We start from the raw sequence: 22,419 nt of genomic DNA on the forward strand, positions 1-22,419 counted from the left end.
CTGTGCACTGGGAGGCAGTGCAAAGGTAATCAATTTCAATCAAGCCAATGCAGCCTTGAAAGAAAAGAAATCAGACAGACACTAAGGCTCTGTGGAAGCTCTCTGGGACTCCAGAGGGAGCAGAATGCTTGAGACGAGAAGTAAGTAAGTGACTAGGCCTGGCTGCAAGGAATGTGGCTTTAAAGAGCTCTATCCTTGAGACTGGGGTTCAAAATAGAAGAGTATAGTTATTTGACATTACCTTTATTCTATCACAGTTTATTTCCTAAGTGCTCAAATTTCATTTATTGCTTTATAAACTCTAAATACTTATAGAAACCTTGTACTTTTTAATTGCTTTACTGAGATATAATTCACATACCATATAATTTACCCATTTCAAGCATACAATTCAATGTATTTTAACATATTCACAAACTAGTAAACCAGCACCACTATCAACTTTAGAACATTTTCATCACCCCAGAAAGAAACCCTGTACCCATCATCAGCAGTCGCTCCCCATCTACTCTCCTCCCAGCCTCTGAAACCAATAAGCTACTTTCTGCCTCTACGGGTTCGCCTATTCTGGACATTTCATATGAATGGAATCACGTAACACATGGTCCTTTGCGCCTGGCTTCTTTCATTTAGCCTAAAGTTTTCAAGGCTCACCCATGCTGGAGTGCTTATCAGTACTTCTTTCCTTATTATGGCTAAATAATATTCTAACGTGTGGCTATACCATATTTTGTTATCCGTGCATCAGCTGATGGAATTTGGATCATTTCCACTTTTCACTACCATGAATAATGCTGCCATGAACACCTACATACAAGTTTTTGTGTGGAGACATGTTTTCATTTCTCTTGCGTAGATGGTTTCTAGGAATGGAATTACTGGGTCCTAAGTACCTCGTATTTAAGACAAAATTCTACCCCATCCAAAAGGTTATGCTGTGTGTGTCTGTGTCGCAGGAGGACAATGACCTTTGACCTCCACCCCATCGGGCATGGTAGTGTCAAGCTAAAAGTCCCTTGAGGTGCCAAATTCCATTCCCCTGACAATCTGTCATTTCTACAACCTGTCTGGCCTCTGTGGGTATCTAGCATTCGGGGTGTCCTCTTCCTGTCCCAGTCCCCATTCTGCTTCCCTCCCACCCACTCAGCCCTCACAAGCCATGGCAGTCAGGGATGTCCAGCGCGGGTACCTTGCCTGTAGAGCGCGGCAGCATAACGGGATGTGTTACTGGTGGTCTGGGAAGAGCAGAACGTCTGCTTGTCCATCAGCTTCCTACAAGCACAGGGAGGACAAACGTCAAGGGGAAGGAAGCTCCAGGCCTGGGCCTGTAGGCGGAGCCCCCTCCACCCCAGACACCTAAAATCCAACTGCCAGAGACCAAGGCCACAGGACAGGCCACAGGTGCCGCAGGAGGGGAGCTGGGGATGAGGAAACCTCATGTGCAGCCCAAGAAACAAGCAGTGGGTGGGAGCTCCCTCTCCCGTTGAGGGGCCAGCTTGCCTCTCAGCCCAGGAAGAACTTGGTCAGAGGAGCCATCTCGGGAGGGAAGACGTTTCCCACGGGGACGAGTCTGCGCCAGGCCCAGCCATGCAAAGACGGGACGCTGGTGGGAAGCTTAGCTGTAGAGCACAAGGCCTAGGTATCTCTGAGGGCTCTGGAAGGCTCGTATTTGAAAAACGTGAAGCTCGGAGGCCTTGGGGAACTCACGAGGAGTATGTGCTGGTCTCGTCAGCGCAGGCCCCGTCCACGTTCAGCGCGATCTGCTCCCCTTTGCTGCGGCAATAGTTGGGATTCAGCGTGTCGATGGCCATCTCAAGCTCCACCTGGAGGCACCAAACACCCCCAGCATCTATGAGGACCCCAAGGCACAGCCCTCAGGGGATCCCCTCAAACCCACCATGCCTATCTCCCTAACCCCAGTCCCTGCCCAGAAGCAGGACTGACACCATCCCTCTCCGAGGGCCCCTAGGCTTCAGTCCACACAAAAGCCACAAAGCCAAATTCCAATAGAAAAGCCAGAGTGCTTTCTTTGGGAGGGGGTTCATGTAGTTTTGCTTGCCCGCACCCACAATTCCACTCCCCCAAATCTAAATTAGGTGCCAACGTTTAAAAATCAAGAGCTTTTCTCTTTTATCCTTATTTCCAACTTCTTTTGAAAAGTCAGCAGAATTGGCAATACTGGTACAGCTTTTTACATGGCAACAGGGCCTGGAGCGGCAGGTGCCCGAGGAAAGGCATGTCTCCTGTTCCGTCACCCTAGCCCTGAGAGGCACTAGATTCCCCATATCGTGCCCTCTTCGCATTGGCCCTGCCCTGTCCTGTGAACGTGGGTCCACCCACCCCATGTTCTAGTTCATCTCAAGCCTCACTCCTCCCTGGCCTCTCTGGAGCTGCCCACCCCCCTTCTTTCTGGAAGTTTTTCCTCCTGCAGCTTTCAAGGCCCTGAAAGCTGCTGGTTTTCTTCCTAACTCTCCAATCACTCCTCTGCGCTTCCACCCCCAAAAGGCCTGTCTCCTGGATTCTTTCAGCTCCCACCCTACCACCCCTCCCCTCCCTCCACCTCCACCCAAGAGGGTAGCCCCACCTTCTGCTGCTTGGGCTTGATCCTGGCTGAGAGGTGCGGAATGTCATCATAGGTCATCGAGACTGGACGCACAGGGTACTGGGGAAGGGAAGGGAGCCGTCAGTCCACCCTGCCCAGCCCCAGTGAGAGCTGAGCTTCAGAGGCGCTGGCCAAGAATCAATAGCCACCCTCCACGCCCACCCCAGACCAGAGGCCCTCGCTGGTCTCTGCCTGCGTCCCTCCATCCCATTCTCACTGGCTCCACCTGGTTTCCTTCCAAAGAGCAATTTTCAAATGTCCAAGGGACATGCCTAAGCATCAGACAGGCCCCAGCATGCATAGCCCCATGGGCCCTAGGACGTCAAGCGCACCGCCATGGGAGTCAAGAGGAAGGGTCCGAAGTCTAACTGCTAGTTTACAGGCCAACCAGGTGGAGAAGGACAAGGGAAACGAGACCACAGGAAGCAAAGAGGGAAAACAAAACTGGCGAACACTGCTCACTGCTAAAGCCTGACGATGGATCTGTGGACAAAGGATATCACCTGCCACAAAGGATGTTGTGGCCTTCAAACCCTCTGCCTTGCAGCCACTCCCCCTACAGTGCACCCTAAGGGGACTCAGGATGGAGAAAACAGGAGACTGGCCCTAGATAGTTAAGGTGCATAACAAAGGAATGATTTCAATTAGCCCAGACTCCTGCCACTTCCCATACATAGAAAAGTGCTAAATTCATTAACTCGGAGAGTCTGGATTTCTTTAACAAACAGTAATCCGATGTTCTGACTCCCTGGGGTTTTGTTGTTGTTTTGCAAAAACTCCTATAAGTCCTGACTCCTCTCTTACCTCTTCAGAATAGCTCCTCAGGGCTACCTGAGAGGCTATCTCCCGGACTTAAGTCCTCAGAACGACCGCCGAATAAAACAATAAAACATAATTCTCAACTGTTAGTTTGTGCTTTTTTTTTTCAGCCGACAGATCTATGGGAATCACTATCCCATTCTCTCTCCTTTTGCTGATGTGTGGACTTTTCCATAATAAAAAGTTGATGACAGAGAAGGGAGCTGGTCTGCCAGTGACCTGCTCAGAGAGCTCTCTCTGGGCCCCAGTGTCATCAGGTGTGAAGTTATGTCACATCTGAGCATACTGCTCTGAAATCGCTTCTTTTCTCTGAACAAAGAAGGATGTAGAGACATCCTTCCCCACAGACGCACTCTTCCTTTCTTTCTCCCGTGCTTTACATATGCCACTGGGTGGATGGATGAGTCATGGTTTGGACTCACTTGCAAAAGGCCGTGACCATCGCTATGAATGAGCCTGGTGGAGGTGTGGCAGTGCATAAAGTAACCCTCCTTTGGAGGCCATTTGAGATCAGCTGCATTCTAGCCCAAGGAAATGGCTGTTTCCTAAAAGCTCACTTAAATAGCAATACAATGACTCCTCCCTGCTTCCTGGGCTGAAGCTTGGGGCAGGAACTTGGAACTTAGGTCCAGGAACAGCCTGGAGCACAGCCGGTCTGGGCTGAGCCCTGAGCTGGGACAGGCTAGCCCACGACAGCCCAGGAGGCCCCTGGTCTGCCAAGGTCCAGGCAGCTCTGTGATCTCCTGATGGCCGGGAAGCGTGGTGGGAAAGGGTGCCAGTTCTAGAATCAGACGGTCCTAACTCTGCCACTTGCTCCCTGTGTACTCAGGCAAGCTCCTCGCCTCCCAGACCATTCGGAGCAGGGAATGAGGCAGGTGGAGCCGACACCCGGCACTGGGCCTGGCACACTATGAACACACGTGGGTCACTGTCACCACCATCCGTTCCATCCCTCTGCAGTCAGTCAAGGAAGCAGGTGCAGACAACAGCCCCCAGTGCCACGGCCTGTAAAGGCAGATGCCAGGGGCCCAACACCGGGCCGCTTCCCAGCACATGCTTGGAGGGTGCTGCCACCCTGTTCCAGGCCCCTTGTGCAAGTTACTAGCCTCCCTGGGCCTCTTTTTCTTATATGCAACGTGGGGACAAAAATACTTAACAACCTTACTGCTAGGAATGTAAAGTGGTTCAAAACAGTCTGTCATTTCCTCAAAATATTAAACATAGTTTCTATAGGACCCAGCAATTCCACTCCCAGGTATATACTCAAGAGCAATGAAAAACTCTCCACACAAACACTTGGACGGGAATGTTCATAGCAGCATTGTGCATAATAGCCAAAACATGGCAACAACCCAAATACCCATCAACTGATGCATGGAGAAATAAAATGTGGCATATAGGTCCATACAGTGAAGTATATTCATCCATAAAAAGAAATGAGGTACTGATACATGCTATTACATGGAAAAGCCTTGGAAACACCACGTTAAACAAAAGAGCCAGACACAAAAGGCCACATATTACATGACTCCATTTGTATGAAATGTCCAGAACAGGCAAATCCATGGACAGAAAATAGGTTAACGGTTGCCTAGGACTGCAGGGAGCGAGGGCAGAGCAGCAGCAAACACTTCCTAAAATAGACTGGGCCGCTGGCTGCACAACCCTGTGGACAGACTAAAATCCACTGCATCTACACTTAAACAGGGAAGCTGCATGGGTGTGAATTAGATCTCAATAAAGCTGTTATAAAATTACAATAGTAACCACCACAGGGATGTTGTGGGAGGAGATGAGTTAACGTATGTAAAATGCTTTGAATGGTGCCTGCAGACAGTCTAGGGTTAACACCTGTGAGTGACTATGATTAAACTCAGCCCAGCTAAGAGGGGAGGGGGCAGGAATAACAACTGGGGGGACTCACAGCTAGCAGACAGAGGCGCACCCTGCTGGCGGGAGCTGCCCCAGAAAGCTGCTCCCCGAGTCTCAGTTACAGCGGTGGGGATCACTCTTGGCGCTAACCCTGCACCAGGCAGGTGGTGTTCTAAGCACTTTAATACGGACTCACCTGATCCCCGTGGGGACCCTATCAGGCAGATATTATTACTATCACCACTTTGCAAATAAAGAAACTGAGGCACAGAGAGATTTTTTTTTTTTTTTTTAAAGGAACTTGCCCAAGGCCTCACAGCCAAGCCTCAAGGCCGGGAGACTGTCCCCAGGGCCCAAGCTTTATCCACTACACTGTTCTGCCTCTTAGGGTTGCCTTGGTTTTTCCATCTTCAAAATGAGAGATTACTATTGACCTGCCCATAAAAGCAAAGAAACTGTCTTGCAAAACACCCTCTGTTGCCAAGAATTCTAAGCAACGTGGAGGTTTCAAATTGTTCCTGGCCTACCACTTACTGTGTCTCCACCACCCACCAACACTTGCTTTTTTTCCCCCTTTACCTTTATGTCCTATAATTACCTGAAACAGATAGAGCTTCTCTGCCAGACTTTTGGCCAAGTACACGTCGATCTGGGAACAAGGGAAGAAGACTTAACCAGGAGACAGAACCCAATTCCCAACCTGCCCCGGGCACAAGCATGCTCCTCAAATTTCAGGGATAATGGCTCTGAGGCCATTTGGGGAAGACGAAATAGCTCAGCTGATGCTAAAAATAAAGGGAACCAAATCTCCAACCTGGGTATGTCCAGAGCCCCCTGCCCAGGTCCACCATAACCCAATAAAAACATACTCCGAGGCTGCCCAGATCAGGATGCATCCCAGAGGGCCCGATTAAACGCTTTTCTGATGAGGATGGGGCAGGGGAGGACTTCCTCCCTGTGCCCTCCATCACCTGTCCTGGATTGGCCTGTCTTCAGGTGGTGTGACCTGGCTCTTTCTTCTCAACCCTCACCGCCCCTGCCCCACCTGCAGTTTACCTTCCTGCTTCCTAGCTCTTCCTATGAACCATGTTCTCGCCCGCCTCCAGGCCTTAAGGATGAATGGAGGCTCATCAGGCACAGGGGAAGCATATGTGACGGAAACAGCATGTGCAAAGGCCCAGAGCCTCTAGGATATGTCTTGGTCTGGGCTGACTCTGGAACCACCGTCTGCATCTTGAGACCCCTTCCTTGTCAGTCTCGCCTCACAGATCCTAAGCTTCCCAAGGGCAGAACACTGCCTGGCTCCCTGCTGTCACAGCCCCCAGCACATCATGGATTCAGTGAACAACTGCTGAATGACCGAATCTGCATAAGAGCGTGAAGAAGAGGGAGCTGTCAAACCCATTCATTCATTCAACAAATAGTCACTGAGTATCTATTAATTGCCAGGCACTGGACTTGGCTTTGCAGACACAGCGGTGAACAGGACCAAATCCCTGCCCTCATGAGGCTTACACTTTAGTGGAAGGAAACTTATGTGTAGGGGCTGAGAGGTGTTGTGGCCAAACGCAAGGTATGGCCAAGGTAAGGGGCTAGGGAGGGTGTGCAGGAGAACGTCACATGAGGCAGGAGGGTCAGGGAATCCTCTCTGACAAGGTGATGCTGGATCAGACACCTGAAAGAAGTGAGGGGTCGGCCAGGCAGGTATGAGGAAGAGAGGATGCCAACAGGTCCCAGGCTGGCCTGAGGATGGATGGAAGGGACCCCGTCCCGGCAGAGGGTGGGGAACAGCAGTTACCTCTTGTATGACTGGGTCATCCTCTTCATTGGCCATACTAGGGGGGAGCCAGCCGCGCGGTCCTTGGACTCGATCTGCAAGGAGAGCAAGAGGCCTGGACCGTGAGTCAGTTATTCAACCAACACACCTAGGTACCCATTCTGCAAGCAGCCCTGCTCTGGGAGGGAGGAGCCTGAAGCAAACAGAAACTGATCTTATTTCTACATCTATCGTAGAGTCAAAAATGGACAGCCCATTATACACCCCGTCGGCCAAAAAACAAAAAGAAAGCAGGCAGAAACCACCAAGCAATGGGTGTAAACAGGTCACCACATGTCAGCTACACCCATGGGAAGGAATAAATGACCAGTTTTGGGAGTTTCTGACCACTCACAAAGAATTCACCACCAGGCAGGAGGATGGAGGCTGGCTGGTCCACAGCCATGATGAAAACACTCGAGAAGTAATCGGGGGCCATGGGGAATCTTTAGAGAGCCTGATGCACAGCAGGAAGAGCAGACAGTCCCAAGACTTGGATTCCAGGGTGACTCCATCTCTGATATTTGATTTTCAAGCTGACTTTGAACCCAACCCCGAGTGAGATGACCTCCTTTCTGTGGTTTTTCTCTGTGTGTGTGTGCGCACGTCTAAAAATGACCCTCTTCACATACATACTCTTCTCTTAATTGTCCCCATTTTATAACGAGGAGACTGGAACTCAGAGATGCTTTTATGTGTTTTACCCAAAGCCACACAGGAAGCAAGGGGACCCACTGGACCTCAATGCCAGGCCATCCAACTTCAGGTCGCAGTTACAGGTAGGGGAGTTCAGAGGAAGGAAGGGCCTTCCTGCTGGGGGAAGGGGCATTTGGGCTGGGCCTTGAAGGACAGAAGGATTTGGACAAGCCAGGATAGCAGAGGGGAAGAGGGACTCCAGGCAACAGGAAGCACTTCAAGTACCTGAAGGAGGGAAGGCGGCAGGTCGGCATGGTGGAGGGTGAGTACACTGTCCCTCAGTAACAGTGGGTAAGGGGGGATTGGTTCCAGGACCCTCAAGGATACCAAAATCTGTGGACGTTCAAGTCCCTTACATAAGATGGCACAGTATTTGCATATAACCTAAGCACATCGTATACTTTTCTTCAATAAAAAAATTTTTTTTTATTGGAGTATAATTGCTTTACAATGTTGAGTTAGTTTCTGCTGTACAATGAGGTGAATCAGCTATATGTATACCTATATCCCCTCTCCACTGGACCTCCCTCCCACCCCACACCCCCCAACCCACCCATCTCGGTCATCACAGAGCACCGAGCTGAGCTTCTCGCGCTTTATTTATAGCATGTTCCCGCTAGTTATCTATTTTATGCATGGTAGTGTACATACGTCAATCCTGGTCTCCCAATTTGTCCCACCCTCCCCTTCCCCCCCACACGTCCACACGTCCGTTCTCTACCTCTACGTCTCTATTCCTGCTCTGCAAATAGGTTCATCCGTACCATTTTTCTAGATTCCACGTATATGCGTTAATATACAATATTTGTTTTTCTCTTTCTGGCTTACTTCACTCTATATGACAGACTCTAGGTCCATCCACGTCTCTACAAATGACCCAATTTCGTTCCTTTTTTTTTTTTTTTAATTGGGGTATAGTTGTTTTACAATGTTGTGTTAGTTAGTTTCTACTGTACAGCGAAATGGAGTTCCCTGTGCTATACAGCAAGTCCTCATTAATTATCTATTTTATACATATTAGCGTATATATGTTAGTCCCAATCTCCCAATTCATCCCACTCCACCTTACCCCCTTGGTGTCCATATGTTTGTTCTCTACATCTGTGTCTCTATTTCTGCCTTGCAAACCAGTTCATCTGTACCATTTTTCTAGATTCCACAGATGTGCATTAATACACAATATTTATTTTTCTCTTTCTGACTTATTTCACTCTGTATGATAGTCTCTAAGTCCATCCACATCTCTATAAATGACCCAATTCCGTTCCTTTTTATGGCTGAGTAATATTCCATTGTATATATGTACCACATCTTCTGTATCCATTCATCTGTTGCTGGACGTTTAGATTGTTTCCACGTCCTGACTATTGTAAATAGTGCTGCAATGCACATTGGGGTACATGTGTCCTTTGAGTTATGGTTTTCTCAGGGTATATGCCCAGTAGTGGGATTGCTGGGTCATATGGTAGTTCTATTTTTAGTTTTTTAACCAACCTCCATACTGTTCTCCACAGTGGCTGTATCAATTTACATTCCCACCAACAGTGCAAGAGGGTTCCCTTTTCTCCACACCCTCTCCAGCATTTATTGTTTGTAGATTTTTTGATGATGGCCATTCCAAAGCAATCTACAGATTCAGTGCAATCCCTATCAAATTACCAATGGCATTTTTCACAGAACTAGAACAAAAAATTTTACAATTTGTATGGAAACACAAAAAGACCCCGAATAGCCAAAGCAATCTTGAGAAAGAAAAACAGAGCTGGAGGAATCAGGCTCCCAGAATTTAAACTATACTACAAAGCTACAGTAATCAAGACAGTATGGTACTGGCACAAAAACAGAAATATAGATCAATGGTACAGGACAGAAAGCCCAGAGATAAACCCACGCACATATGGTCACCTAATTTATGACAAAGGAGGAAAGAACATACAATGGAGAAAAGACAGCTTCTTCAATAAGTGGTGCTGGGAAAACCGGACAGCTACCTGTAAAAGAATGATATTAGAGCACATGGTATATTTTAAATCATCTCTAGGTTAATTATAATACCTAATACAATGTAAATAGTTGCCAGGCGCAGGGCAAATTTAGTTTCTGAGGTTAGCTGAATCCATGAATGTGGAGGGCTGACTGTAATTCAGCTGGGATGACCCTTCATATTCCCAAAGGGAGGGGATGGGCACAGTTAGAAAGGCACCTGGGCACCCTCCAATCTCAGCAGTTCCCAGACCTCTACTTTTAGGTAAGACCAGCTCGATTCTTGTCTTAGCTACCTAACATTTGAATGGTTTAATACTTAAAAGAACATAAATATTTTCACCATGGGATTCAATGGCATCTAAGCCCCCTGCCCCGGCCACCAAGCGGAGTCATCTCGCTTATTCCAGATATACATTCCAGGCGCTGAGAATGCTCAGGACAAAACAATGGCATCATCCTCAGTGCTTCTCTTCCTCTCGCCCCACACCAGCAAATCCTGTCAGCTGTGCCTTCTAAGTATGTCGGGAATCTGCCCACCCCCACTGCCACCTCCATCTCCTGCCCGCCTTAGAGCAGCAGCCTCCTAACTGGTCTCCCTGCTTCCACCTTTGCCTCCTACGGTCTTTGCTCACCCCACAGCCCACCCCACAGCCGGCAATCACATCACTCCTCCGCCCTCAAAGTCTTCCCATCTCACTCAGAAATAAAAGACAAAGTCTTTTTCATCCCATGTGAGGCCCTAGACAACTCCCTCCCTGACCCTTCTCCTTTCAGACGTCATCTCCCACAGGTCTCCTTCCCTCCCCCATCCCTCACCTCTGGGCTTTTGTAACTGCTCTACCAGCCCCCATAACCTCATGGCTCCCTCCTTCACCTCTTTCAGGTTTTTGCTCAGATTCTACCTCATAGCTAAGACTTTCCCCGTCCACCCAATTCAAAATCACAACACCCCGCCCCGCCAGCTCCTTCCCTGCTCTGGTTTTCTCCGTAGCACGTATCACCATGTGACAGTTTATAGCTCTGTATTTATTATCCATCCTCACCCCCACTGCCAATAAGTGGTAAACTACATGAAGGCAGAGATTTTCATCTATTTCGTCCCTTGCTGGCCCCCAGTGCCTAGCACACAGCAGGCACTCAATACGTACGTGTTGTCTGAATAAGTAAACCACAGGAATGCCATTTAATAGGGAGCTACCATAGGACTCTGAGCAGAGGAAGACAGTAGAGGGAAGCAGGCTACCTCAACAGTTCGGGATTAGAAGACTAGAAGAAAGTCATAAACCCCAAATGCCTGTTACCGCCCGGACAGAGGGCAATGCATGGGAGAGCCTGAGACCCCACCTCACCTGCCAAGGATCATAAACGTATGCAAAGTACCTACCTTCTCTCCAGCTGGCTCTGTGGACAACTGAGAGATTGGGGACTTCTGGGTGAACCAGGGAACCGACGTAGGTACTAAAAGGGTACGGCCTGGGAGGATCCCAAGACAGGCTTTCTCAGCTCTTTCTCTATTGGCCTCTCCCCAGTCAAGGAGGAGCTCAGGAAGGATGGTGCTCCTCCCTCCAGATAGAATATATGATTCGGTTAATGCAGGGATTATCACCTCCCTTCATCCTCCCAGGCAACATCATCCAACTCAGGGGCTTTCAAGTTTTTCAGCCTAAGACCCACAGTAAGAAATCCATTTCATATAAACGACCCGGAATATACATACAATTACCTCACTAAAACAAGGTTTCACATAACCATTCATTGTCCCTACTATATCTGATGCAGTGATGATTTTTATCCTCACTCATTAAAATTAAAAATACTGGTTACAAACCCCCTAAGCTGATTTCACATCCCACTAATAAATCTTGATCTGCAATTTGAAAAGTACTGCTTCAACAAGTCTTTCCTACCTCCAATCCTCCCAGAAACACCCAGAGCTATCCTTGCGGAAAAACAGATCACATCATTCCCCTGCTCAAAACCCTTCAACTGTCACATAGAATAAAATCCAAATTCCTTTCCATGGCCCCAGGGCCCCATACGATCTTGCTGGGCCTACAACAAGCTAAGCCCCAGCCTGTCTCAGGAGCTTTGCACACCACCTATTTTCCCCAGGTCTTTTCAAGGCTGGTTCCTTTGCACTAGTATCACCACCCCCACCCCCTCCAGGAACAGACAGGTTCCCGGACTATCCACCTTAAAGAGCCCCCCACCCATTTCCAGTCACTACCACATCCCCATTTTATTTCCTTCATGGTTCTTATCACAATCTGGAACTACCTAGTCTATTTGCTTATGTGTGTCTGTCTTCTGCACTAGAATGTAAGCTCCATGAAAGCCTCTCAGTGCTTCAACCATAAAATGGAGATGATTATATTTACTTCATCAAGTTGATATGGGGATTATTATCTTTTTAAAAAACTGAACAATGCCTGGCATGGAGTAAACACTCAGTATAGTACAAAGAATGATGGAGTGAATGAGTGCATGAAATCAGGCAGTTACAGACCTTTTACCCAGTGAGCCTAACTCAGCCCCATCCAGAGACGAGTGGCCTCAGGGTTTGGGCCTTGTGGACACTTGAGGATAGAGGTGTGGCCTATCCTCTCAGGCCACAAGACAAGCTTCCCCAGCAGCAGTGACCACCTTGGCCTCAACAGCGTGTCCTGTGGCCACAAGGGTACTCCCTGGTAGTGGCTCCACGCCATTGAGCACAGAAAACATCCCCTGCCAGGGGGCTGCTCAACAAACGGAAAGGGGACAAGAACACCAGATGAATCTAAGGAAGGGTCCAGAGCAGACGAGGTGCCTGAAAACCACAGCTGGGTGCATCAGTGCTGCACCCAGCAATCCAACCTGTCCGCCAATCAGAAAAGCAGAGGCAACTCCAAATAATCTCCAGTTACTAGAGGGAGGGAGACAAGGTGAGGACAATATACAATGTGAATTAAGAGGAAAGGGCCCCGGGGCAAATAGTCTCAAGGTCTGGATTCTTATTGGCTGTGTGCCCCTCGCACAAGGCATCTCCCTCTTTGGGTCACCCCAGTTTCCACCCCTGTTAAAAGGAGAAATGGCCTAGGGGCAGGAAGAATGAACTCAACTGAGTCGGACCCTCCCTTCTCTAAGGACTTAATACTCAATCTCATTTAATCTGCTCAATAGCCCTTATAGGGCTGTACCATCCCCAATTAAGAAAGTAGGAAACTAAAGTTCAGAGAGTAAGTAACCTACCCAAGGTCACAGGGCTGGAGAATGGCGGATTTAGGACACAAACCTGAGTCTAGCTGATGTCAAAGAGCCTTATTCTCATTCTTAACGACTATGCTGAACACTTTTTTTAAGAGGAGGCAGGATGGCATAGTGGGTAAGAGCCTGGACTCTAGAGCGGAACTGTGCAAGTTCAAATCCCAGGTCCGCTGTTTGCTACCCGTGGTCCACCCGGAGCAGTAGTACTGCTCACTATTTTCATCCCTAAAATGGGGATAACAAAAGTACCGACCTCAGAGGAATGTGGTATAAATAACCTATGGGAAGGTTTGTTACTACGTGGCCCAATGTTTTCTTCCAATATAAAAAGGCAGGAAACACAGCCACGAAACTAACTGCAACCTGGGGCTTCTCCCGTCTTACCCTATTGGGCCCTCACCACAAACCTATGAGGTAGGTAATTCTATTATCCCCACTTCACAGATAAAGAAACTGTGGCGACTGCTAAGATCTCCTCTTTCTGCCCCCAAGCCCAACGATTCTAAAGGTAACACAACAGAACGACCTTTTTTATTTACTGGTTTACGTGCTTACTGACACCTCCTCTGATCAAATGATCAGGGCCCTATCCGCCGCACGTAGCTGGCTCCCAGTTAGCCCTGAATGGTGGCCGGAATAAATGAATGAAGAATTCCGGGCCTAGCCGGACGGAAGCTAATCTGGGGCGAGGAGGGGGCCCGGGCACCCTTCCCCTGCCCATCAGGGCGGGCCGCCAGCCCCGAGCCACACTGTCCAATGGGTTTCGCCTCCCTCGCGGGTGGTCAGGCCCCCTTCTCACGCCCACCAAGCAGCCACTGCCACGAGCCGCCACGCCGGCAGGACATCGGCTGCCTTCGGACAGGTGCTCCCGTAGGAGGCCCGTCTGAGCCGGGCGGGGCAAGGTGGCTGGACCCTGAGTCACCGCCGGCAGCCTCGGCCGCGGCCTCACCGACTGCCGGGCCGAGGCGAGGTCGGAGCCCGCGGCCAGCCCTGGTCTACTGGGCCAGGCTGCCCGTCCTTCCCGCCCGAGTCCCGGGAGGCCGCCGGCCCCTTGGCACCGGGTGGCGCGGGCCTCCGGGCCTACGCGGCAGCCCCGCCCAGGTCCACCTCGAGAGTGCGGCCCGGCTCCAGCCTGGGCGGGCGCTGCCACATCGGCACTCACCTCTCCGACGGGCCCGCGCGCGGGCGGCGGCAACGGCCCAGGTACCCGCGGGCTACACAGGCGGCGGCGGCCCGGCTCTCCTCTCAGGCAGCGGCCATGTTGCTGGTGGAGAAACTCGGCGGACACGTGGGGGGAGCTAGCGGGGAGGGCCCTCGCGCTTCCTTTTACCCACAATGCCCCGCCCAGGCGCGCGCGGGCCCGCCCCCTCCACCGCTCCATTCATGCGGGCAGCCAGCCGCGCCTGGCAGCAGGGGGCGTCGTTGCAGCCGCGGAACAGAGATGAATACAGAACCAGACACGGAGGCAGCAGCAACAAAAAAAAACTCACTGTGGCAGCGGTGGGATTCGAACCCACGCCCCCGAAGAGACTGGAGCCTTAATCCAGCGCCTTAGACCGCTCGGCCACGCTACCCAGCTGTGTTTAGGCTCTTCTAGGAAACTACTTAATACATTTATTTGCAATTGCAGTTCATTTCTGTGGGAGTTTGTTTCATATGTGCTTTACCTTATCCCTGTAGAACTATTTTAGAACATGCCAGGTACTAAAAAGAAAAATATTTGCTCAAATATTTAGACCCATACTTCTGAACAGGTCTTAGAATGAAAAGCACTTTAAGAATCTGTATTCTGGGTAGGACGTTTAACTCGGAGACGTCAAGTTAACTCACATGGGAGAAATGATGGATTTCAGCAGTAACCCGCACCAGGGGCTTCAGAAGCCAAACCACGGGAACTGGTGGGGCAGTTTTCTCTAAAAAATTATGTGTTTTAATTTTTAGTTACACAAATACTATGTGAATTGTTGCAAATATGAAAACTTTGCAGATACAATACAAATGTTCTTTTACCTTTGGCGTCTATCGTAAGTCCGCAGAGGTAACCATTATACAGCTTAGCATACTGTATATCCTTCCGGATCTTCTACTGTGAATTTATATGGATATATATGGATATATTCATAATAGATATATCCATAGAAAATAGATGTTTTGGTTTTATTGTTATGGGTTTTTACATAAATATAAATATTATCATGCTGTTAGTATTTATCTGCAACTGTTTTTTCACCCGACTATGTTTTTTAAATATCTATTCATGTTGATATATAGATATTTAAAAATACAGAAAAAGTACAAAGAAAAAATAATCATCCATATTCCCACTACCTAATATTGGTGGCATTTCACTTCCAATTCTTTTCCTATGTATATGCTTTTTATTAAAAGTGTGAATACGTTGTCCTTTTAAAAATCTATTAAAAATATTAGACAATTACAAACAAAAAGAATTAGACTATTACAAATGAAAATATAACCCCTTCCCAAACATCTCCCTTGGCTATAACTATTATGAATTTGATGTGTATCCTTCCAATTCATTCTTATACTTTCATATCTATCTATCTATCTATCTATCCTTGTGTGTGTGTGTGCATACACCCATGAACAATACATAGTATGATCTTCTTTTTTTGCTTTTCATTTACATAAACCTTACTACGTTGTACCAATATCATTCTGCAACTTGCTTTTCTCCTCCAACATTATGTTTTTGATTTATTGTGACACATTTAGATCTAATTTATTCCATACTATGAATATGGACATTTAAGTTGTTTATATTAAGTTGTTATATTCTAGTTTCTGGTTAATATCCAGTTGGCAGACACCTTGATATTTGGGCATTCCATATTCCTCCTCTGCAGTTCCTCCTTAACCCATTTTTTTCTCCAGCTACCTTTAAAATAAGTATTGATATGCAAAGACTTCATTGTACTGGGAGAGTTTGTTACTTTTAAAGAAATCTTTAAAAAATACAGAAGCAGCCATCTCTCTAGGCCAGGCATTGTTGGGGGATCTATAGTTCTTGAGATCAATAGAAGCACTGATCTACTCACGGTGTTTCAGTACCAAGAGGCACTGTGTTTGTGAGTTATGTGGCGAGTTTTCCGAAAGGAAATATCCCCATGGTGGAAAATAATTGCTGGAATCTCCGCCTAATCCCACTTTTCTAGGAATTGCCTGACCAGCCCAGAGGGTGGGTCCACCCTCTGGGTAGCCACCATCCCCAAACCATGGCCAGTGGGCTCTATAGTAAACATAGGACAGAGGTTGGACCAATCAGATTCTCTTTTGAGAATCTGAACTGAGACATGGTGAGTTCCTGGTTTGTTATTTTCACTGTGTTAAGTGTTGGAGTTAGTCTCTGAGATTGACTGACTTGAACTAGGGAGAACGTGGGATTTGGGGTGGCCATATTCTGTGAGATGGACTGGAGAAGTAGAGAAAAATAATGATAACATGAGAAGAAGAGCAGAAAGTCATAGAGAAATTCTGATGGTTTTGTGGCTCCCAACTCAAGACTCTTCCCGGGGCCCAGTGGAATTCACATTCTTGGAGACATCCCTTTATCATTGTAATAAATTCCTCTTTTCTGCTAAAGATAGGGTTACCTGGTAGCTGTAACAAATGAACTATCCTTGCGTGGTAAGGGCTCAAACAGAGCTAAAGGTATTTCTGCCAGAACATTTGCAGCAATTCAGGTCTGTCCCTACCAGAATGCTTAACAGGGATGCAGGCTGATCCTGGAAGACAGAGCCCAGGGCCTCCTTTTGGGCATTTCTTGCAGACCTGCAGTCCCATTACATAGCTGGCTTATGAAAATCAGATGTGAAACTAATAAGCAGGAGAAGCAGAATGTTGCACCAGAACTCCTGGACTCACTGGTTCCCAGCAGCTTTATGTAAAAGGAGAAAGGGAAGGGCTGAAACCCTGACTGTCCCTTGGCATGTCTGCTCTGTCCCTTGAGGTGGAGGGGGGAAGGACAAGCACCACAGATCAAACACTGCCCCTGTCACCCACCCTCAATCTAGAGGCTGTCAGGTGAAGGGTGTCTGTCTCCAGATCATAACCCCTCAGCTGTGGGCAGTGGGGATGGACCCCCTGGGGGCTCTGTCCTGGAACCCCTCCAATCTTCGCTCCCTTGCCCCTGCAAAAGGAAAATCACCCCAAACCCGGTCTGAGACCAAACTGCACTGCATGAATCTCCTTCTGGAAAGAAATTAACATTCCTGATCAGATGCTTAACGATTTTTCTTATGAAATTTACTAGCATTAAGATTTATACTGGGAAACTTGTTTTCTACCCATCAACCAGCTGCCTGTTGTTTGTCAGTCAAGAGAGTAGTGAACTTTAATGGAACGTTCCCTCTCTCTCTCTCTCTCTCTCTCTCCCCCTCTCTCTCTCTCCCTCTCTCTCCCTCATCTAACAATGATGATTTAATCATTCTCTCGTCCTACCAAAATAGAGGTCAGAAGAATGGTCACCCTTGTTGGGGGTGGGGAGTGGGGCTGAGGGAGCTTTCTAGAGTTCTGCAAATGTTCTAAAATTCAGCAAGCTCTACACTTAAGATTGTACAGTTTACTCTATGTAGGTGATACTGTAATAAAAGGTAATTTTTTAAAAATGTCCCTACCGAGTGTGGATCTGTGAACTAGCCTCCATGAGGAGTTACACTGGCAGGAAGGCTATAATAAAATTTTGGCATAGGCTTGCAAAAAAACCATTTGAAAAGTTTTCCTTAACACTTGCCTCTAATCTTCAGGGCCCTTTTCCTCTTCCTCCCCAAAGGGAATACTCTCTGAGTGGGAATTTGTTGTTTTTGTCTTCCCAGAATCCATCCCCCACTTTTCTGGTTCCAATGCTGATTTTCCTTTGAGGAAACACTCCTCCCTGTCGTTTTTTTTTTTTTTTAAATTTTTATTGGAGTATAGCTGGTTGTCAATGTTGTGTTAGCTTCTGCTGTACAGCAAAGTGAATCAGTTATAAATACATATATCCACTCTTTTTTAGATTCTTTTCCTATATAGGTCATTACAGAGTATTAAGTAGAGTTCCCTGTGCTATACAGCACGTTCTTATTAGTGATCTATTTTATGTATAGTAGTGTGTATGTGTCAATCCCAGTCTCCCAGTTTATCCCTCCCCACCCCACCACAACCCCCCTGTGGTCTTCAAGGAACTGTCAATCTAAGTACGGAGTGGGCAGGCACAAGATCCAAATTAGGCCACTCGGAGGCTTTATCCTGGAAATCTGAATCTGGACACCAGATACAAGGATTTTTAGCTCACTGGTGGGGCTGGGAAGGAAACTTCCAGACTCTTATCTTCTGCTAGATCCCCACATTTGCCCTGGGACCGCCCTTTCTGAGGCCTATTTCCCTTTTACCTTCTAGTATATAAACTACCTCCTTCTCAAAAAAATTGCTTCTTCGCTGATGTTGGCTAGCGTTAATTTCTGTTACCTGCAACCAAGGAAACCCCCTGATCACCTAGGCCTCCCCAAAAGGAACCTTGTTTTTGCAGAGACAGTTTAGTTGCTTTTGCAGAGCACACCCCCTCAACAAGGTGACCAGGCCACTTCTGTGAGGAACAAACGCTTAATTAGAAGGAGAACTGGGACCCTGGAGTGAACTAGGACCCTCCCTGGTGGGCCACATGCAGTCATCTTACACCTTGACCACTTAAAAGTCCACAGAAATGGACAGACCTGAGTGAGATCTCCTGTGTTGAGTCAAGTTAAGCTGAAGGCTCCACTACTGCTGTCACCCTTCCTTCGATACCTTTAAGTTTCAGCTGTTCAAACACACTCCTGTGTCCTGTGCTGGAGGATCATGGGAATAATGCAGCAGCAGCCACAGTTGGCATCATTTATGTTGAAACTATGATGGTGTTTGAGCTTCAAACCTCCACCCTTCCTTCTTGAAGAATAAAAACATTCTTATCAAATACTTTCGCTATGGGATACCTTTAAGCCTCATTTTTCTCATCTGTAAAATGGTCACAATAATACTGAGGTTTGTTGCAGGGTTAGAAGGTGACTGTGTACGTCCAGCCCAATGTCTGGCATGCCCTATATCATTATTTCTAAGACATTTTTTTCCACATTTTAATATCTCTAAAATTGACCTGCATCTTATGATCGATGGCATACAGTTTATTTTCAGTGGTTTTTTTCTTATTAATACAGAAAATAACGGTGCATCTTAACATCAGTGGTGTCTTAGATTCAACAAAGCATAGTAGCAGATGCTCAATCTATGAATTACCATAATGAATTTTTAACTTAGCAAATTTAATTTAGTATTTTTAGCTTAGTAAACATTTAAAATTCTTACTTTGAGCTCTGCAAGCTGTCAATCTCTAGAGAGGAAACAGAGCCTCCTGCCAATTTGCCCCCTGCAAATTTCTCTTGCGGTTTCTTCTCTAGCTGGACATACTGGCAAGGGAATTCTTGAAAATGAGGTTCAGCTTAGCCAAGTTGACGTCTAGAACCACCACAGGCTATCACTGAAAGCCTAGCGAATGCTGGCACTAGCCTATGGAGTCAGGCTTTATGAGATGGAGGTCAAGATAACTGAGAGATTGTACCAATTTTCTAGGAGCCTGGCAGGAAGAGGACCAGACATAAAATGTAACAGGAGGCTGTGTTACTCCAAAAATATCGCAGGATCGGATGATGTGAAAACCTTCACGGAACATTGGACCATGACACCATTCGCATCGGGATGAGCTGCAATGAAGGAAACATCAAATCTACTAAAGGAAAGACAGTTTGCTTGATTCTATGTAAGACTCAAAGTGGTATAAAACATGGCCCTCTCGTTATGGAGCTTACCATCTCATGAGGAGCTAAGGCACATGCAAGTGAAAAATTAAATGCTGAAAAATAAACGTGTATACAAAGTAATAATAAATAAAATTCTTACTTTGATAATATTATCAAAGTTCTTCATGTGTATATCAATTCTACAAGGCTTGTTATCAAAATAAACAGTACGCCTACTCCTTCCACTCCAGGCAACCACTTTCAACTTTTAGCCGATCCTTCTTGTGTTTCTCTCCATATGTCTAAACAACATATTGCTGCTTTTTTTGTTTCCTCCCTCCCTCCCTCCCTCTCTCTCTCTCTCTCCCTTTCAACTTTAGGCCTTTCCTATTGACTTCCTGCTAAGGAAGATAAGAATTTAACCTTAATCATCCCACCTCTGCCATCACAAACACCTCAACCCTCCTAAAAGTGTTGTCTTGTAATTTCATTTGAACAATAATTAGTAAATGCTACTCACTAAGTTTGAGCTTAGCTATGTACTCAACTATGATTATTTTTCCTTTTCTGGAAAGTATTTTTACCTTATTCTTTACTTAATAATTACCTTTAAAAACATGTACCTACTTTCTATGAATTCATCCCTAATTCAACTTCAAACTGTCCATCCTTGCCACACAGACACATGAGGTGTTCTATCGCTTCAACTTTTTGAAGACGTGTCTCCCACAGCATCCTGACAGGGGCCCTAGACTCTAGGTTTATGGTAAGACCACCATGTTGAGATGGCCCTTCACCCTCACCTGGGCACTGACTTTTCCTCACTCTTATGCTGGACCTCACACATTTCTTGTTATTCCCCCAACACTGGCCTTCCTTTGATAGAGCAACTCTTCCAGTGGCTTCCGGAGGAACGGTATGTGAGAGGTTACTTTCTTGAGAATTTACATGTCTGAAATTGTCTTTATTTCACCCTTATGCTTCATTAATAGTTTGGGCATATGATTCTAGGTTAAAGTGTATTTTCCCCAGAATTCAGAAGCCATCAGCTTCCAACTTCCAGTGTTACTGTTGAGTTGTCTGATATTATTCTGATTCTCAGTTATTTGTATGAAACTTGTTCTTTCCCTCTGAAAGCTTCCGGGATCTTTTCCCTGTCCTCAATGTTCTGAAATTTCATGAAGATGAATCTTGGCATAGCTCTAATTTCATCAGTTGTGCTAGATACTTAATGGGCCCTATTGTTCTGCAGACACACATCTTTCAGTCCCAAGAAATGTTCTCAACATTTTTTAAAGACTCTCTTGGGGAACTTCCCGGCGGTGCAGTGGTTAAGACTCTGCACTTCCATTGCAGGGGGCATGGGTTTGATCCCTGCTAGGGGAACTAAGACCCCTGCATGCTGCGCAAAAAAAAAAAAAGATTCTCTCCCCTCTACTTTCTCTAACTCTGTTTTAAGTTAGGCTCCTAGACTTACAAAACATTTTTTTCTTTTATTTTAATTAAGACTACTACATTTATTTTTTTCCAATAGATACTACTTAGTATTAAGAGCTCTAATTCTTTGGAACTAATTTCCTTTATAATTGGAAAAACTAAAATTGTTCATGAATCAGAAAGAAATATATGTAGGAAGAAAAACAAATGGATACCTCAAACGGCTCATAAAAGGAAAAAGAAACAAACTCAGTCCTAACCAGACTTATGAATTCCTTTTGGTGATCTTAAATACTGATAAGTATGTCAAGGTAGGAGAAAAGAAAGCAAACCTTTCTGGAACCTTCATTGTATTACAATGAAAGCATTTGCTTACTTCTAAATGATTTGCATACTGGTAGGACTGAGTTACACTTCTTTACATTTTAATCTATATGCTAAATATAATTCAGTAAAAATGTTATCTATAGCTACATGCACGCTTACTTTCTAGTAAAAGGCTATATGAAAATTTTGACTTTGAAACTAGGATCGTAGAATTCTGGTTCTAAATTTTAAAAAGCCAAGGAAAGACCATTAAAAACTACACATACATAATCTTAGGCTGTTCTTAGCTAATTTCTCCACAAAGCAAAAATGGTAACAATGATAATGGTTCCATCGTGGAACAGTTGTACAGCCCAGAGTGCGTGCTCCTCTAGCTCCTAGAATTTCCTCTCCTATTCTTTAGCTTTTTTGTTCTTTTGTTCCACTTCCTGGGAGACTTCCTCAACTTCATTTTCCAGCCCTTCTATTAAGTTACTCATTTTTGTAAGGGTATATTCGATTTACAAGAGCTCTTTGCTGTGTGATTTTTTTTAAAAAAAAATCTTTATAATTGCTTTACAATGGTGTGTTAGTTTCTGCTGTATAACAAAGTGAATCAGCTATACGTATATATATATCCCCATATCCCCTCCCTCTTGTGTCTCCCTCTCACCCTCCCTAAGCCACACCTCTAGGGGGACACAAAGCACCAAGCTGATCTCCCTGTACTATGTGGCTGCTTCCCACTAGCTATTTTACATTTGGTAGTGTATATATGTCCATGCCACTCTCTCACTTTGTCCCAGCATACCCTTCCCCCTCCCCATGTCCTCAAGTCCATTCTCTATGTCTGTGTCTTTATTCTTGTCCTG

At 46.4% G+C, this 22,419-nt stretch overlaps 1 protein-coding gene and 1 non-coding gene across 4 annotated transcripts in view; both read right to left on the reverse strand.

Annotated features, from left to right (window-relative positions):
- Positions 1 to 14,355, reverse strand: part of POLR3E (RNA polymerase III subunit E) — a 31,721-nt gene extending 17,366 nt beyond the window's left edge. For 2 of the 3 annotated variants that reach the window (XM_067706421.1, XM_067706420.1), the window contains exons 1-6: positions 14,197 to 14,355; positions 7,092 to 7,165; positions 5,892 to 5,942; positions 2,585 to 2,662; positions 1,708 to 1,823; positions 1,190 to 1,272 (exon numbers count right to left, since the gene is read on the reverse strand). In XM_067706421.1, the coding sequence (XP_067562522.1) occupies positions 1,190 to 1,272; positions 1,708 to 1,823; positions 2,585 to 2,662; positions 5,892 to 5,942; positions 7,092 to 7,127 (364 nt within the window). In that variant the 5' untranslated portion in view covers positions 7,128 to 7,165; positions 14,197 to 14,355. Of the gene's footprint in view, positions 1 to 1,189; positions 1,273 to 1,707; positions 1,824 to 2,584; positions 2,663 to 5,891; positions 5,943 to 7,091; positions 7,166 to 14,196 lie in introns of those variants that run through there. The other variant, XM_067706422.1, reaches the window with a different exon arrangement.
- A 171-nt stretch (positions 14,356 to 14,526) lies between these two features.
- Positions 14,527 to 14,608, reverse strand: TRNAL-AAG (transfer RNA leucine (anticodon AAG)). The gene has a single exon. It is a non-coding gene; the product is annotated as a tRNA-Leu (tRNA).
- Between the last annotated feature and the right edge of the window lie 7,811 nt (positions 14,609 to 22,419).

This window comes from Pseudorca crassidens, chromosome 15, assembly GCF_039906515.1.
Source record: "Pseudorca crassidens isolate mPseCra1 chromosome 15, mPseCra1.hap1, whole genome shotgun sequence".
Classification (NCBI taxonomy): Eukaryota; Metazoa; Chordata; class Mammalia; order Artiodactyla; family Delphinidae; genus Pseudorca; species Pseudorca crassidens.